The sequence below is a fragment of the Otolemur garnettii genome, unplaced genomic scaffold (genome assembly GCF_000181295.1).
Source record: "Otolemur garnettii isolate 467f Iridium unplaced genomic scaffold, OtoGar3 scaffold00042, whole genome shotgun sequence".
Lineage (NCBI taxonomy): Eukaryota > Metazoa > Chordata > Mammalia > Primates > Galagidae > Otolemur > Otolemur garnettii.
In genome coordinates, this window is record NW_003852437.1 from 9,283,645 (window position 1) to 9,296,379 (window position 12,735).

A 12,735-nucleotide genomic window follows, 5' to 3' on the forward strand; every position below is an offset into this window, starting at 1 on the left:
GTCCGGGCTGGGGATTCGAACCCGCCACCTTAGGTGTACGTGGCTGGCGCCTTAGCCAGTTGAGCTATAGGCGCCGAGCCTAAAATAATTCTTAATCCAGAAAAAGAGCTCTGTGATTAAGCGCCACCAATTCAAGTCAATAAGAATTTATTGAACACCTATTCACTGCAAGGCAGTTTGGGCCTTTTTCAAAATAATTTTAATTTATTGCTTGTGATTTTGAAAACTGTTTTGCGCCTGCAAATTTTCACTTAGTTTTCCTTTTAGGACAGGAATCATTTTCATACACATGGTGGCCAAAAGATTGCCATATGCCCTCTAGTCTAGATTTTAAAAAATCAACTCAGGAAAAGGCTGGCCTCAGAACAGGCTTGTTACCTCATATGCAGGAATGTGAGATGATATTAATATGACATGAGGCTGGAAAGCATATGAAGAGCCATCATCATTTTTATAAACTCCACACCAATTTTTCTTTGATAACATAGGGTAGGAATGTCTTCCAAAAATATTGCTTCTATAAGAAAAAAGGAATAGGTGAAGTTTTCATTTTCTCTGGCCTTGATTTTTGGTAAGTGGGTACCATATGTCCTCTGGGCATCTGTCCTGTATAAGAGACGTGACCTCAGTGCCTTAGACTCTCCCTGCAGTTGGGGACAGCAGCAAATGGGGCTCCTGGGCAGGGTGGGGCCAAATCTGCCCCCTGAGCTTCTCCTCCTCATGTGGGATGCTGGAAAGTTCTCCTGGAAGTTAGCTCTTATTTGGCACTTAAGATGAATGTAACAACATATGTACGGGCTCCACACAACATTTAAAACAGAGCAGCTGCGAGATTCTGAATCTCCATCTAGGCTCAGGGGTTTCGGAGTGATGGCTTTGCTCTTTCCACAGCCACCCCCAACCCCACATTACCAAGAACAGGAGCTGACCTGTGCTTCTTAAAATTCTTGATGTTCCTTAAACAAGCAAATGCAAATGCCCACGCTCACACAAATGTTCAGACCCAGAGACATGTGCACATAGCATCAGGGAGTAATGTTGAAAGTACGTTGGAATTTTGAGGATTTTAGGTTCTAGTGTTTGACATTTTGACACTTGGGTAAGTTATATCACCTCCCTGGGTCTCGGTTTCCTCATTTGAAATATAGGGGAGTAAGATTACCTGATCTCTAGAATCCAGAGTATACAGGTTATTTATTAAATTTCTAAGTAGCTGCACAAATTGTGATGATTACTAATAGTAGACAGAATGGATGAATAGGTAAGGATTTAATTTTTGGCAATTTCATTGTATAGTATGACTTTGGTCATTGGGCTCACACCTGTAATCCCATCACTTTGGGAGGCCAAGGCGGGTGGATTGCCTGCGCTCAGGAGTTAGAAATCAGCCTGAGCAAGAGCAAGGCCCCATCTCTTAAAAAATAGTTGGGGCTCGGTGCCCGTAGCTCAGTGGTTTGGGTGCTGGCCACATACACAGAGGCTGGTGGGTCCAAACCTGGCCCAGGCCTGCTAAACAACAATGACAACTACAACAACAACAACAAAATAGCCAGGCATTGTGGCAGACACCTGTAGTCCCAGCTACTTGGTAGGCTGAGGGAAGAGAATTGCTTCAGGGGTCCTCAAACTTTTTAAACAGGGTGCAGATTTGGCCCCACCCTGCCCAGGAGCCCCATTTGCTGCTGTCCCTAACTCCAGGGAGAGACAAGGCACTGAGGTCAACAGGGGGTCCCTCGAACTGTTGGTGGGCCGGACTACAGGCCCCAGGATGAGTCAGCTGCTAAGCAGGACAGGCAATGGCGGCAAAAACACCTGGTGGGCCAGATAAATGTCCTCAGCAGGCTGCATGTGGCCCACAGGCCGTAGTTTGAGGATGCCTGGCTTAAGCCCAAGAGTTTGAGGTTGCTGTGAGCTGTGACACAACAGCACTCTACCGTGAAGGTGACAAAGTGAGATTCTGTCTCAAATATAATAATAATTTTAAAAAAATAGCTGGGCATTGTGGTGGGCACCTATAATCCCAACTACTTGAGAAGTTGAGACAAGAGGCTCTCTTAAGCCCCAAAGTTTGAAGTTGCTGTGAGCTATGATGCTACAGCACTCTATCGAGGGTGACAAAGTGAGACTCTGTCTCAAAAAAAAAAAAAAGAGTACAGCCAAGGCTTCTCTATTTTAGGCAATAAAAGAGAATTACATGTGTACATAGAAATATAAAGGGGAGTTAAATTAAGATATATCTGGATATCATTTGGATACTCTTACTCCATAAAATACTTGTGGAAAACTTTTTTTTTAATATAATTTTTGAACAACAACTTTATACAGAAACTATAGTACATCCATAATATAGCCTCATTGTTTGGTTAAGAATATTTAAAGCCAGGCTCAGTAGCATGTGCCTGTAGACTCAGCTACAAACGGGAGGATTACTTGAACCTATAAGTTCGAGACCAGCCTGGGTAACATAGTGTTAGGCCACAAGGCAGTAAGGAGGTCCTAAAACAATGAAAACATTCTACCCGCATATCAGACTCTTGCACCTGGAGGCAACACCCTACTCCCTCCCTACTCCCTCATACCCGTGCTAAAAATAACCGTCGCAAAAACCCCCAGAGCAAAACTGCCCAGCAACCCTGCAAGTTATGAATTCCCCAATCACCAACCTAATACCTAACGCCCCCTCACCCCCCCTGCATGTAGTTTTTCGCCTTAAAAGCAGCCTGTAACAGCCTCAGGGGGTTCCTTCCCCCTTGTGGCTGAGGAACCCTGACGCGCCAGCAATAAACCTGCCTCTTGCTTTTTGCATCGATTTGTGATAGTGAGTGGTCTTTGGGTAGGCGACCCCCGGGGTGGGCACAACAATAGCAAGACCCCATCTCAGAAAAAAATAATATTTAAAATATAGGTTTTGAACATTCTATATTTCCCTCTTCAGAAAGAAATTTTAAGACCACTGTTTCTGAAAATCAAACAATTATTTCTATTGATATTTCATAGGACAGAAGCCATATAAGTATGCAAGATTTCTGCATGTTAACTAAATTATTCCAGAATGAATCTTGGAATCACAAGATGATCTTGAGCCTTTAGTGGATGGAAGTTTGCTTACTGCTTGGGCAAGGCTTCTAACGATGCCAAAACAAGCTGTTTCTCCAAAGCTTCGTGTAATCCCACTCGTTCTCTCACAGTCTGGGCGAGGCGAGGCTGGCATTTGGGTTTTAACAAACTAGAGCAGCATGTTCCACTCACCCAAGGGGGTCGAACTTTGAATAACTCCTCTGAAAAACAAACAGCAGCAGGCTGGGCTGATTACTTCATGCTTCTCCCAGCCAAGTCTACATAGATAAAAGCGTCAAAAATAAAACTGCACCAGGGCAATGTTCCAAATGACAACAATTATAGCCATTTTCACACACTTTGTTTGGATTTCTTATCCTCTCAGCACTGTGGCTGCGAGGTACCAGTCATCTCGGGTCAAGAAACAAAGCTCAGAGAATAAGCAATTCCTTTCTCGTGAAGGCTGGTTAATCAGTCACAGGCTTCACGTTCATTTGTGCCCTTCCTCGCGGCTTCAAGTGATTTCCTATATTTTACGATCTCACCAGAGAGTGAGTCAGGAGGGGAAAAAAGATGGCAGAACTCAGATCAGTTTTACTGTTTTCTTTTATACATCGTGTAAATCAGAAAACTTAGCCGAAGGCATGTCCTGTCTCTCCTCCCTTTCCTTCTCCTTTCTGCTTCTGTTCTCACTTTTATTTCTCCTCCTTTTCCACCAGTCCTAATTCTTCGGACCTGAATCTATTTACTTGCTTTTACCTATGTTCATATTTCTTCCTCCTCCTTGTGTTTGGTCTTATAAAGCTGAAAAGAACTAGGAGGGCAATAGAGGCACTGATGTTTAACCTTATGTATGTCATCTGAAATCTTTGTGTTTTTCTTATCAATTAATTTGAAATACACAATACAAAAGGCTGGGCGAAGTGGCTCACACCTGTAATCCTAGCACTCCTTGAGGCTGAGGCAGGTGGATTGCTTGAGCTCAGGAATTCAAGATCAGCCTGAGCAAGAGTGAAACTCTGTCTCTATTAAAAATAGAAAACCTAGGGCGGTGCCTGTGACTCAGTGGGTAGGGTGACGGCCCCATGTACTGAGGGTGGTGGGTTCAAACCTGGCCTCAGCCAAATTGCAACAAAAAAAATAGCTGGGTTTTGCGGCGGGCACCTGTAGTCCCACCTCCCTCCTAGGAGTTGGTGGTTGCTGTGAGCTGTGTGACGCTATGGCACTCTATCAAGGGCGATAAAGTGAGACTCTGTCTCTACAAAAAAAAAAAAAAAAAAGAAAGAAAAACTAGCTGGGCATAGTGGTGCATGCCTGTCTGTAATCCTAGCTACTCAGGAGGCTGAGACAAGAGGATCATTTGAGCCCAGGAGTTTGAGGTTGCTGTGAACTATGACGCCATCACACTCTACCCAGGATGACAGTGTTATGCCCAGCAGTCAAAGACCACACTGCCAAACAAGTCAAATCTAAAGAGGAGTCCTTTTATTAAAGAGCCGGCTGGCAACTGCCTCAGTGTCCCACCATGGGGTTTCTGAGAGCAGACCTGAGTACTTAAGGGGTCGGATTTTTAAGGCTTGGTCTGCATCCTGGTTGGCACGCAGGCTGCCCAGGTTCATCCAGGTAGCAAGCATTGTACAGAAGCAGAATTTTGGGGTTAGTTAGTCATACATCTTTGTTTCAGTATTTTCCCACCTGGTATTTCTTAAAGGTTAGTCCAAGGATAGTTGGTACCTCCCAGTCCATTTCTCAGGGAGTTATTCAAGCAGGAAGTCAGTGAGTACTTTCCCATCTATCTTGGGAGTGAACCAGACTTATTCCATTTTGTTGAGGGCTTGTGGCCCAGAAATTTGCCAGGAGTTACCTGATATTTTTTCCACCTTAGTCTAGGCCTAATAACGGAGTCTCACTCTGTCTCAAAAAAACAAAACAGTCAAACAAACAAACAAAAAAACCCCAAGAAATACACAATAAAGTAAAACGGAGGTCATCTTGAACATACTTTAAAGAGTGCCACCCACACTCTATTCTAGAAAGGCAGGGCTATCATCATCTGTGGGAATTTCTAAGTCTGTTTCTATAATACTTAGAAATGTTTTTAAATGGTACTCACTCTTACATAGTACAATTTCTCCCCAAATTATTCTTCTAAGGCACTTTTCTCGTTGTCTCTCGGCTAGCTCTTCATCTTCTGTTTTGGGTTCATTCAGTGTCCCATAAATAGCCTCAGCTTCCCTAGGTGTCAGCCAATCTAAGGTGGACACACAGGCAATATAATGGTGCTTCCAAGCCCCAAACTCATTATCTGTTGGAGTATAGGGCAAAAACCATCCAAACTTAATGCATTTGGGCATCCATAAGCAATCCTTCAGAAAAAAGGAAAAGAAGCAGATGAGTTGCAAATTTTTTAATTATTATTTTATTTTATTTCAATTTATTTGATATTTTGGTTAAATACAGAATTGTAATTTTCATGAAAAAATATTTTTAAGTAATCCATTGAAGATGCCTATTTGAGTTGCGAAATCTTTTAGGACAGATTTTTAGCAATAATGTTTTCAGATACACAGATACTTTTATTTATTACATTGAGATTTCTGGTGCCATTGACGTGCCATCTAAATGTGACTCAGTAATAAGAAGCATACCTTACTCCATAGGAAAAATATTCATTGATGAATATGTACATTATATATGAATATGTTATCTTTGTGAGACTTATTCAATATCCTGTAGGATTTGGTTATATTAACCCTAGATTCTGAGAAGTCAGCTTTTAGCAATAATGTAATAGTTCGTTTCAATGAGAATAATTTGGATTGAACCACATGATATTGCCAATCTGCAACCATTCAAACATATGAAAACAGCAAATTTCATGTGGTTCAATCTAATCAAATATGTAGACCCGATATTACAAAAACCATTATTTGAAAGCTATATTATGTGGCTGTCAATGCAACAAGGACTTATACAACCAAAGCCCCAGGGAGAAGGGAAACCCAGAGAGGTCAGCCTGATGTTCAGCATTGCCTTTTGCTTGAAAGCATTCGCCAGTTCTGAAGTAAAGCTTAGTAGGCTGAGAAGCAGAGCAGAAAGCTGTGACAAAAAGACTAAGGAGTTAAAAAAAAAATCAGGCATTGTTACATGGAAGAAAGGACACAAATTGAAATTCAGAGCCCACAAAGAGGAAGCGCCCTGGTAATCATGCCCAGCTTTCAGATGAGATCCTTTTCAAGGAGGATACTGAGTTAGACAGACTATTGCAAGGGCTGAAGCCTGCTTTGAAACACTTCATTCCCTGATTGGATTTCCATGATCTATTCCTAGCCTGAGCACATGCCAGGAGCAAAAGTAAATTCTCCCTGGAAGAAGATAACATTATCCAGAGACTCAAATTATCACATCAATTTTTTATGCTTAGTATCCGGTACTCAATTAAAATCAATCAAAATTAGCATGAAAACACCCTGGACAAGAATTGTTTGTTTCCATTTTTAGTTTTTAGTAACTATGGAGAGAGCCTCTGGAGATAAAAACATTATAATCATCAGGCATGAACTTTGGGGGAAGAAAAAATCCTATAACGAATACGTTTAAGAAATTAAATAAGTAGGTGGAAAATTTTGGCAAAAGAATCAAATCAGCATTCTAGAACTGAAAAATATGATAACTAAAACTTAAAACTCAATAGACAAGTTTAAGGAGTACAATCTAGCTAGAAAAATAATTGGTGAACTGAAAGATAAATCAGATAAAAATCTGTTGCATATAAATTCTCTGAGTTTTTGTTTGTCTGAAAATAGCTTTATTTCACCTTAATATTTGAAGGATATTTTCATTGAGAATTTAATTTCTAGATTGATGGTTAAATTTTTATAGAACTTTCACACACAGACACACACCTGGGTACCTCATAATAAAGTTGCTGAAAATAAAACACAAAGAAAAAAGTTCAAAAAGTAACTAGAGCCACTAGAAATATTATGTTTTAAAGAACAACAATAGAGCTTCTGGCTTCTTAAGAAAAGGTTATGGAAACCAGAAGACAATGGGCTATTTTGATATTGCTCAAGTGATCCTCCTGCGTCAGTGTCCCAAGTACCTGGGACTATAGTCAGGAACCACCACACCAGCTGATTTTTAAATATTTTTTGTACAGATGGGAGGCTTGCTGTGTTGTCCAGGCTGGTCTTAAACTCCTGGCCTCAAGCAATCCTCCCACTTTGGCTTCCCAAAGTGCTGGCATTATAGGTATGAATCACCTCACCCAGCCAAAAATTGTGTATCATTTTGTAAGCCAAATTAGTGACTTATATTTAAAGTATGTCTGTCATTATGTTACATTTTATTAACTCTTTTAAAAGATAATAAAGAGACAAATAGGCCAGCAGCAGAATTAATGGCAGAGGATGTTGGTTTTAAACAGCGGCTGCTGTTAACCGCTTTCCAACTGCAGCTGAAAGACTCAGATACGTATTCTTCAACAAACAGTAGCCAAAGAGGAATCTCTTGGGGCTGTGGTTGTGCAGCAATTTCCTAAATCTGAGTTATTGTAAATAAAATAATATCATACAAAACCCGAAGCCTAAGTGATTTTTCATGAAGAAAAATGAACCTCGTTAGCCAAAATAAAATGTTTTCTAAATAATTACGTTGACTATTTACATGAATTATTGGAATAGTGTACAGCCCCTTGTTTATCAGAGATTCAAATGATCACATGATAAATATTTATATTTATCACATTGATAAATAAATAAGGGGTTGTACACTAGTCCAATGAAATAGAGAAATAAATTACTCTGTTTCACTGATCCCCATTTTTTGCTCTGAAGGGGAAGTTAATCATTGTTCAGGTACCCTCCGCTCTTGTTTGACGGGAAGGTCGCTACCCCAGTGTCTCATTACAGATGACAGTTGTATTTGTGCCCTGTTACTAGGAAGTGACAAGTAATAAACCTGTTCCGTTAAAAACTTCCAGAACCAGCTGACTTGCGCAGCTGCACACAAATCTTTTGGATTCAGAAAGGAAAAGATGTGCAGAGAAAGGACGCGTGGTAACACCGCACAGAAATCCGCTCGGGCTACTTGCATCCTTTCTGAAAACCAGTCTTGGACGAACCTAAAAAAAAAGACACAGAAATTTAGTTCAGAACACTAATTTCCAAAGCTGATTAAAAATCCAATATAAATATTCCTTATGACCAGTCCTTATTCTTTCTCTAATGTCCTATCTATAAAAAATAATAAAATACTATATAATATAAGGGTAGATAAAAAAAATACTGTGTCTACTTTCACTAATCCATTCTAAAAAGGAAGATAATAAGAATATGTAAAATTAATAGGAATAAAAAAATCTAGAATAAATCGAATCGTGTAAGCCATGAAACTGTTTTTGTTTCCCTTTTTTCCTTATCCCAAATCAATAAACCAGCAAGTCCTGTCAGCTCTACCTCAGAAATACATCCCCCGATTCAACTGTTCTCTCCGTTTCCGCTGCGGTCACTCTGGTCCAAGGCCCTTATCCCTCTCTCTTACAGCACCGCAGCAGCCTGGGGATTTGTCCCCCTAAGAAGAGTCCAGGTTCTAGTCTTCCTTGAGTTCAGTCTCCACACAGCAGCCCAAGGAATTTTTTAAAAAATGTAAATTAGATAATGTTAAAAGTAAAACACTACAGTGACTTCCCAAGGTCATCTGAGATCAATGTGAGCAAGAGCAAGACTAGAAAAATGAGCTGGGTGTGGTGATAGGCACCTCTAGTCCCAACTGCTTGAGAGGCTGAGACAAGAGGATTGATTGCTTGAGCTCAGAAGTGTAAGGTTGCTAGGAGCTAAGCTGAGGCCATGGCACTGTAGACTGGGCGACAGAGTGAGGTTGTCTCAAAAAGAAAAAAAAAAAAGAAAGAAAGGGAGGGAGGGAGGAAATAAGAAAAAAACAAAAGAAAAGAGAATAAAGAAACCTATAGCTATATCATAGGTGTAAAATATTAAATGCCTTCCCCCAACATCAGAACAAAACAAGACTGTCCACTCTGTATACTTCAATTTAACAACTAGAGGTCCTAGCCAGCTCAACAAAGCAAGGGGTTTCCAATGCGTTAATGTTGGAAAGAAAGGAGTAAAACTGTCTCAGTTCATGTATTAATATATGCAGACTCTTCAAAGCAGCTATTCCAAACAACTGAGGAATCTGCAAAACAACTATTTAAATTACTTGATTCAAAAATAAAAAATAAATAGTTCGATTCTCTTTTATTATCTTTTAATGTCTATAGGATCCATAGCACATCTTCTTTTTCATTCCTCATACTGATCATATATGTTTTCTCTCTCTTTTTTCCTTAATTATTCTTGCTGTCAAATGTCAGGAACTGGACTGGGAAGAGATATATTCAGATGGCCCCTTCTGTAGGCGTGGTAGAAAGTTCCCATGCTCAATGAAGGAACAAGTGCTGAAGTCAAAGACTCCCTTATGACAAGGCAGCATCCTTGATTAAGAACTACCATTGTTAGCTAGCCCTGTAATGTTCTCTGCAACCCTCTCATACCCTATAAATACAGAGGGTCCCTTCAAAATGTAGACACATATTAAGAAAGGAAAAAACTATTAAAGGTGTAATATTTGACATATACCAATAATGAAAGATGAACATGAGTCGCATTGGGCACCTTTTATAATTGCAGAAATCAAATGTGATTCGAGTATTACAAATTTTATATGGATTTTTTTCTTCCTTAAAATGTGTATACTGTTTTAGGCACCCTCTGTGTAGATACCAATATGGGTAGATAGTCTCTACTCTCACTCACGCATTAGCCAAGGTTTGTCTCCCAGCTGCCTGCCTGCAGGATGATGAAATTTGAAGAGGTCATGAGCTCTGCCACTTCTCTGTTCTTAGGGTTTTATTAGGATGTGCTTATTCCATACCTGCATCGAACAGAACTGTGTGTGTCTGTACCCCCTTCACTTGGCAACTCCTAGCCAAGGAGAAAATAAATCTATTAAAGATTATAGGAGTCAGGTTTCTGACTTTTGGAAAAAGAATATACAAATATGTAAAGGAAGAAGGCTAGAATGATCCATGGGGAGGTGAAATGAAATTGGAGCTATCAGTGTAAAGTCTCATGGTTTTATACGTGTGTGTGTGTATGTGTGACATGGATGATGTACAGATAGAGACAGGTGAGTGTATGTCTGTGTATACAAACTTTTTTTTTTTTTGAGACAGAGCCTCAAGCTATGCCCCTGGGTAGAGTGCTGTGGCATCACAGCTCACAGCAACCTCCAAATCCTGGGCTCAAGTGAGTCTCCTGCCTCAGCCTCCCAAGTAACTGGGACCACAGGCGCCCGCCACAATGCCCGGCTATTTTTTGGTTGCAGCCATCATTGTTGTTTGGCGGGCCCGGGCTGGATTCGAACCCACCACCTTTGGTGTATATGGCTGGCACCTTAGCCACTTGAGCCACAGGTGCTGAGCCTACAAACATTTACTGTTCACTTAGGGCACCTAGGAGCAATGACATCCCAGAAGCCATGATCATACAATGAACCCAGACCTTGGTTTCTCAATTCTATTTTCCAATAAAATAGACCAGGACTTATTAGAGAAATGGCTGATACCAGAAAGGGGGCAAGGAAAGTATAGGCCTAAGATGGGCCTAGAACACCTTGTGACTCCAGATAGTAACAAAGTACTTAAAGAATGATGGAGATGTCAAAAGAACACAGAAGCCAATTTAAAGGGGCTCCCACTGGCCAAAAACACAAAATAGTTTGAGCATTAAAATACATAATTAATGTAATGTATTATAGCCTGTTAAATAAAACAGGAGTCCCGAGTCCATACTGATATAAATATCTACATGAATAAATAAATAAGCAGGAAAACTGCCTTGCAACAGAATGCCAATTTACCAACTAATACACATAGAAGGAATTAAGAGACTGGGAAATCAGCACTGGGAGGCCACCACAGTAATGACTGTTTCAGATGAGACGCATCAGGAATGCTACAACTAGTGGGGGAAGTGTGATGAGCAACAGGATGTTTCCATAGATTCAAATACTTTTTAATTAAGTTGTGAGTAATTACTCACTTTTTACTTATTTTTTAATAAATACTAAATACTTAATAAGTAACCATCTTAACCAAGTGATGAAGTCATCAACAGCAACGACAATGACGGGACATTGCTATGGCTCCCACCATGATTTTCCGAGAAGAGCACAGCATCACTTCTGTGTCATTTTTGTCAAGAACATATAACCTGAACATCTCAAGGAAACAACAGCCAACCATAAGTCAAGGGCCATGTGCTCTTCAAAACTGTCAATAAAAGCCAGGGAAAAACTGAGCATTACTCCACATTGAAAGTGGATTTAGGGGCATGAAAACTAAATACAATAGATGACCTTGGACTAGACTATGGACCAAGAAGGAAAGGGTGATTATAAAGGACATCGTTGGAACAAGCAGGAATACCTGAATGGAGTCCCTGAATTGGACGGTAATATTGTATCAGTAGTGACTTCCTGATGTGGATGGATGCACTTTGTTTTTTCAACAGAGTGCCTGGATTTTTAGGAAACACATATCAACGTGCTTAGAGTAACAGGCATCATCATGTTTGCAGTTTATTCTCAAATGATTCAGAATAATAAGCCCAAAGATGGCAAAATGTTAACTAGTTAGCTGTTAACTATTGAAATATTACAAAGAGGAATTCAGGCAAAAAGTACTAAGGAATTATTGGTACTATTCTTGCAACTTTTCTGTAAGTTAGACATCTTTGCAAAATACAAAGATTGGAAAAACAGGAAGCAGCAGCAGCTATCCCCATGTCCTCCAAGGTTTAGTGATGGCTGACTTATCTGTGAATTCCTATTCCTCTGGCCTTGCTTTAAGTCATTGTTCTTTTCTTTTCTTCTCTTTTCTTTGCTTACCTTTTTCTTTCTCTCCTCTCTTCTCTTCCTTCCTTCTTTCTTTCCTTCCTTTCTTTTTTTCTTCTTCTTCTTCTTCCTTTTTTTTTTTTTTTGTGAGACAGAGTCTCAATCTGTTGCCCAAGCTTGAGTGCCATGGCCTTAGCCTAGCGCACAGACACCTCAAACTCCTGGGTTCAGGCTATTCCCCTGACTCAGTCTCCCAAATGGCTGGGACTATAGGCACCAACCACAATGCCCAGCTTATTCATTTATTTCTGTAATTTAGTAGAGACCAGCTCAGGCTGGTCACAAACTCCTGAGCTCAAATGATCCTCCCTCCTCGGCCTCCCAGAGTGCTGGGATTACAGGTGTGAGCCACCGCACCTGGCCCACTGCTCTTTCTTGATCCCTGTCCTTATAGACTTGTCACATCCTGGGAAAAAACAGGTTGGCATTCCAGTTTGAGGAAAGTGTGTGTGTGCATGTGTCTGTGATCAGAGGGGCAGAGAAGGGGGGCTGTACCTGTGCTGGTAGTGTGGAGTCTCCACAGACAAAAGGAGCACTTGGGGAATCTCCCTGGTGTCGGTGACAAAGCACATGTAATAACTGGGTAACTTCCTCGGTTAGAGATCAGCCTTCAAGCTGAATGAGACTGTGACAATAAGAACAGCTAATCACCTATCCACACTCCTCACTGTCTGAGGTGGGCTTCAGAGTCCACAACTATCCACACTCCTCACTGTCTGAGGT

At 40.6% G+C, this 12,735-nt stretch overlaps 1 protein-coding gene across 3 annotated transcripts in view; it reads right to left on the reverse strand.

Moving 5' to 3' along the window:
- ECT2L (epithelial cell transforming 2 like) overlaps positions 1 to 12,735 on the reverse strand; it is a 77,482-nt gene that overhangs the window by 48,787 nt on the left and 15,960 nt on the right. Inside the window, exons 2-5 of one of the 3 annotated variants that reach the window (XM_003790285.2) lie at positions 8,020 to 8,182; positions 5,171 to 5,423; positions 3,110 to 3,278; positions 379 to 517 (exon numbers count right to left, since the gene is read on the reverse strand). In XM_003790285.2, the coding sequence (XP_003790333.1) occupies positions 379 to 517; positions 3,110 to 3,278; positions 5,171 to 5,423; positions 8,020 to 8,154 (696 nt within the window). In that variant the 5' untranslated portion in view covers positions 8,155 to 8,182. Of the gene's footprint in view, positions 1 to 378; positions 518 to 3,109; positions 3,279 to 5,170; positions 5,424 to 8,019; positions 8,183 to 12,735 lie in introns of those variants that run through there. The other 2 variants (XM_023513525.1, XR_002773548.1) reach the window with 2 other exon arrangements.